This window comes from Macrobrachium nipponense, chromosome 5 (genome assembly GCF_015104395.2).
Source record: "Macrobrachium nipponense isolate FS-2020 chromosome 5, ASM1510439v2, whole genome shotgun sequence".
Classification (NCBI taxonomy): domain Eukaryota; kingdom Metazoa; phylum Arthropoda; class Malacostraca; order Decapoda; family Palaemonidae; genus Macrobrachium; species Macrobrachium nipponense.
This window is the reverse complement of record NC_061107.1, coordinates 54,390,819-54,397,071: the sequence shown is the minus strand read 5'-3', so window position 1 is coordinate 54,397,071 and position 6,253 is coordinate 54,390,819. Positions and strand designations below refer to the sequence as shown.

General features: G+C 35.0%; 2 protein-coding genes across 2 annotated transcripts in view; both read left to right on the top strand.

Annotated features, from left to right (window-relative positions):
• LOC135215789 (mucin-2-like) overlaps positions 1-4,159 on the top strand; it is a 47,209-nt gene extending 43,050 nt beyond the window's left edge. Inside the window, exons 11-13 of the mRNA XM_064250740.1 lie at positions 1,290-2,038; positions 2,907-3,075; positions 3,977-4,159. Coding sequence (XP_064106810.1) covers positions 1,290-2,038; positions 2,907-3,075; positions 3,977-4,159 — 1,101 coding nt within the window. The remainder of the gene's footprint in view (positions 1-1,289; positions 2,039-2,906; positions 3,076-3,976) is intronic.
• A 492-nt stretch (positions 4,160-4,651) lies between these two features.
• Positions 4,652-6,253, top strand: LOC135215788 (mucin-2-like). Its single transcript, XM_064250739.1, has one exon. The coding sequence runs from the start codon at positions 4,652-4,654 to the stop codon at positions 6,251-6,253; it is 1,602 nt and encodes a 533-aa protein (XP_064106809.1).

The following is a 6,253-nucleotide window of genomic DNA, read 5'->3' as shown; positions in this document are numbered from 1 at the left end:
AATGATATCTAATTTTCATTATCATCCGTAATAATGAGTTATAAAAAAATTAAAATCCATTCACAATGCAAGGTATATATATATAGTATATATATATATATATATATATATATATATATATATATATCTATATATCTATATAGAATATAGATATATATCTATATATATATATATATATATATATATATATATATATACATATATATATATATATATATCTTACATATTATATAATTATATTATAATATATATATATATATATAATATAAAATATATAGCTATATATATCTATACTCCCTATATAGATATATATATCTATATCTTATGTATATATATATATATATATATATATATATATATATCTATATCTAGATCTATATAGATATATATATAATATATATATATATATATATATATATATCTATTATATAGTCTATTATAATCTATATATATAATCTATATATATCTATCTATACTATATCTAGTAATACATATATATATATATATATATTTATAGATATCTATATATATTATATATATATTGTATATATAATATCTATAATCTAATAATAGATATGAATACTATTATATATACAAAAAAATATATATATATATATTATATATTAGATATAGATTGTATATATATCTATATATATATATATATATATATATATATATATCTATATATATCTAATATTATATATATATAGTATATATATATCTATATAATATATATATATATATCTAATATATATTATAATATATCTAATTGTATAGATATATATATATATGATATATATATAATATATATTCTATATATAATATATATATATATAGATATATGATATATCTATATATATACATATATATGTATAGATATATAGGATATATATCTATATATATATATATATATATATGTATATATATATATCTTACTATTATATTATATCTATTATATATAGATATACTAGATATATCTATTATATATATATATATATATATATAGATCTAGATATAGATTATATATATATATATATATATATATCTATATATATATATATATATATATATATATATATATATATCATATATATTATATATGTATTATATTATTAATATCTCATATATAATTATAATATATATCTATATCTTATACTCTATATATACCTTGCATTGTGAATGGATTTAATTTTTTATAACTAAATGGCCATTCACATTCAATGCAAATATAGTAACCTTTTTATTGAATTCATGTCATTAAATTTATAAATCTTGTATTTTCTGAACAGATGGGAGTGTGCAATCCCCAGCAAGATCCCACATGTCCCACTACAGCAACTACTATTAATACTACAGCAGAGTTCAACACTACGACTACGGAATCCAAGTTAAGTTCAAATGCCACAGAAGGAGTATGCAACCCAATAAAAGATCCTACATGTCCCACTGCTTCAACTACTATCAGTACCACATCAGAGTTCAACTCTTCTCTCACAGAATCAATGTGTCCCACTACAGCAACTACTATTAATACTACAGCAGAGTTCAACACTACGACTACGGAATCCAAGTTAAGTTCAAATGCCACAGAAGGAGTGTGCAATCCAATAAAAGATCCCACATGTCCCACTACAGCAACTACTATTAATACTACAGCAGAGTTCAACACTACGACTACGGAATCCAAGTTAAGTTCAAATGCCACAGAAGGAGTATGCAATCCAATAAAAGATCCCACATGTCCCACTACAGCAACTACTATTAATACTACAGCAGAGTTCAACACTACGACTACGGAATCCAAGTTAAGTTCAAATGCCACAGAAGGAGTGTGCAATCCAATAAAAGATCCCACATGTCCCACTACAGCAACTACTATTAATACTACAGCAGAGTTCAACACTACGACTACGGAATCCAAGTTAAGTTCAAATGCCACAGAAGGAGTGTGCAATCCAATAAAAGATCCCACATGTCCCACTACAGCAACTACTATTAATACTACAGCAGAGTTCAACACTACGACTACGGAATCCAAGTACGTTCAAATGCACAGAAGGAGAATTGCAATCCAATGTTCCAACCCGCCCAACAGAACGGGCGTTAATGGCATCCAATTAAAAGATCCCACATTTCACTCGCAACTACTATTTATACTACAGCAGAGATCAACACTACGAACTAACACGAACCAAGTTAAGTTTTCAAAATGCCACAGAAAGGAGTTGCAATCCATAAAAAGATCCCACAATGTCCAACTACTTCAACTACTATCAGTACCAACAATCAAGGTTCAACTCCTCTCTTACAAAGGATCACAGTAAGATATTAATACCACACAGGGAATGTGCAATCCAAGCAAGATCCACGTGTCCTACTACAGCAAGCTAACGACAATGCCAACAGCAGAAGTTCAACCCTCAACAACAGAATCGACATTAGATGTCAAATACCACTGAGGGAGTATGTGATCCAAAGAAAGATCCCACATGTCCTACTACAGCAACTACTATTAATACTACAGCAGAGTTCAACACTACGACTACGGAATCCAAGTTAAGTTCAAATGCCACGAAGGAGTTGCATCCAATAAAAGATCCCACATGTCCCACTACAGCAACTACTATTAATAACTACAGCAAGAGTTCAAACACTACGACTCGGAATCAATTTAAGTTCAATGCCCAGAAGGAGTGTTGCAATCCAATAAAAGATCCCAAACATGTCCACTACAGCACTACTATTAATACTAACAGCAGAGTTCAAACACTACACTAACGAATCCAAGTAAATTTCAATGCTCACGAAGGAGTATGGCAAATCCAATAAAAAGATCTCCCACATTTCCCAACTACTTCACTACTATCAGTACCAACATCAAGAGTTTTCAAGCTCCTCTCTTACAGATTCAAATCAGTAGATATAAATTACCACACAGGAATTTGCCAATCCAGGCAAGTCCACGTTGTCCTAACACTACAGCACCTACCTCATGGCCAACAGCAGAGTTTTCCAAACACACCTTTTCAACAACAGGGCATCGAAACATTAGATTCCAATACCACTGAAGGAGGGGTAAATGTGAAATCAAAAAGAAAGATCCCCATGTCCCTACTACAGGCAACTACCTAATTAATACTCACTTCCGAGTTTCCAACAATACGAATACGGAATCCAAGTTAAGTTCCAAATGCCAACAGAAGTTCGTATGCAATCCAATAAAAGATTTCCCCAATGTCCCCTACAGCAACCTTACTATTAATACTACAGCAGAGTTCAACACTACGACTAGCGGAATCCAATTAAGGTTCAAATTGCCACCCAGAAGGAGTGGCAATCCAATAAAAGGGAATCCCACATGTCCCACTACAGCAACTACCCTATTAATACTACAGCAGAGTTCCAACCAACTACGACTAATACGGAATCCCCAAGTTAAGTTTCAAATGCCACAGAAGGTAGGCAATCCATAAAGATCCCCACATGTCCCAACTACAGCCAACTACGATTAATTACTAGAGTGAGTTCAACCCTACCGACTACGGAATCCAAGTTAGTTTCCAGAACATGCCACAGAAGAGACTGCAATTCAAAATAAAAGATTCCCCATGTCCCAACTACCAGCAACTACTATTAATACTACAGCAGGAGTTCAACACACGACTAACGGAATCCAAGGTTTAAGTTCAAATGCAACAGAAAGGGATATGCCCAATCCAAAGTCCAATAAAAAGATCCCAACAATGGTCCCACTACAGCACTACCTATATAATACTAACAGAAGATTCAACACTAACGACTACGGATCCAATTTCATTTCAAATGCCACAGAAGGAGTGGGTTTGCAATCCAATAAAAGATCCCGCCCTGTCCAACTAACTTCAACTCTATAAGTAACAACATCAGAGTTCACACTTCTTTCCTCCAGAATCAACAGTAGATATAAATACCAAACACCGGGATGTGCAATCCCAAGGGGCAAGATCCCATGGTGTCCTACTACAACAACTACCATCAACGCCACCAGGCAGAGTTCCAAACACCTCACACAAATCGAAACATTAAGGATTCCAATACCAAGATGAAGTTATGGGATCCTAAAGAAAGAATCCCACATGTCCTAACCAACACGCAAACTACCATCAATGCCAACAGCTGATTCAACCCTCAACAACAGAATCGACATTGGATATCAACCACCCACTGAGGGAGTGTTGTGATCCAAGAAGATCCTAACATGTCCTACTACAGCAACCTACCATTTCAATGCCAAAAACAGCAAGAGTTCAACAAACCTTCGCCAACCAAGAATCGACATTAGAAGGTCACTTAAACCACTGAGGGAGTATTTGGATCCAAAGAAAAAGGATCCCCACCTGATTTCCTACTAACCAGCAAGCTACCATCCAATGCCACAGCTGAGTTTCAAACCACCTCAGCAACATAATCGACATTAGAAGTCAATACCACTGAGGGAGTATGTGAATTCCAAAAAATAAATAGATCCCACATGTCCCTAAGCTACAGTCCAACTTACCATCAATGCCACCAGCAGATGTTCAACACCTTCATCAACAGAATAATCGACAATTTAGATTTGTCCAATAACCACTGAGGGGAAGTATGGTGATCCCAAAGAGATCCCATCCCCATGTCCTACGCAGAGTTCAACACCTCAGCAACAGAATCGACATTAGATGTCAATACCACTGAGGGAGTATGTGATCCAAAGAGAGATCCCACATGTCCTACTTCAGCTACTACTATTAATACTACAACAGAGTTCAACACCTCAGCATCAGCATCAACTACAGAATCAACAGTGCATGTCAGTACAACAGAGGGAGTTTGTGATCCGAAAAAAGACGCCACTTGTTCTACTACAGTGTCTACTTTAAGTCAAACAACAAAATTCAACACTACAACTACGGAATCCAAGTTAAGTTCAAATGCCACAAAAGGAGTATGCAATCCATTAAAAGATCCCACATGTCCCACTACTTCAACTACTATCAGTACCACATCAGAGTTCAACTCCTCTCTTACAGAATCAACAGTAGAAATAAATACCACACAGGGAATGTGCAATCCCAAGCAAGATCCCATGTGTCCTACTACAGCAACTACCGTTAATGCCACAGCAGAGTTCAACACCTTAACAACAGAATTGACATTAGATGTCAATAATACCACTGAGGGAGTATGTGATCCAAAGAAAGATCCCACATGTCCTACTACAGCAACTACTATTAATACTACAGAAGAGTTCAACACCACGACTACAGAATCCAAGTTAAGTTCAAATGCCACAGAAGGAGTGTGCAATCCAATAAAAGATCCCACATGTCCCACTACTTCAACTGCTATCAGTACCACATCAGAGTTCAACTCCTCTCCTACAAAATCAACAGTAGATATAAATACCACACAGGGAATGTGCAATCCCAAGCAAGATCCCTTGTGTCCTACTACAGTAACTACCGTCAATGCCACAGCAGAGTTCAACACCTCAACAACAGAATCGACATTAGATGTCAATACCACTGAGGGAGTATGTGATCCAAAGAAAGATCCTACATGTCCTACTACAGCAACTACTATTAACACTACAGCAGAGTTCAACACTACGACTATAGAATCGAAGTTAAGTTCAAATGCCACAGAAGGAGTATGCAATCAAATAAAAGATCCCACATGTCCCACTACTTCAACTGCTATCAGTACCACATCAGACTTCAACTCTTCTCTCACAGAATCAACAGTAGATATAAATACCACACAGGGAATGTGCAATCCGAAGCAAGATCCCATGTGTCCTACTACAGCAACTACCATCAATGCCACAGCAGAGTTCAACACCTCAGCATCAGCATCATCTACAGAATCAACAGTGCATGTCAGTACGACAGAGGGTGTTTGTGATCCGAAAAAAGAAGCCACTTGTTCTACTACAGTGTCTACTTTAAGTCAAACAACAAAATTCAACACTACGATTACGGAATCCAAGTTAAGTTCAAATGCCACAGAAGGAGTATGCAATCCATTAAAAGATCCCACATGTCCCACTACTTCAACTACTATCAGTACCACATCAGAGTTCAACTCTTCTCTTACAAAATCAACAGTAGAAATAAATACCACACAGGGAATGTGCAATCCTAAGCAAGATCCCAGTGTCCTACTACGCACTACCGTCAATGCCCACAGCAGAGTCAAACACTCATCTAACAGATCGACATTAGATTGTCAATAG

Bases quoted from the DNA above. Each gene is read 5' to 3' on its own strand.
- LOC135215788 (XM_064250739.1), top strand. From the start codon at position 4,652: ATGTCCTACGCAGAGTTCAACACCTCAGCAACAGAATCGACATTAGAT.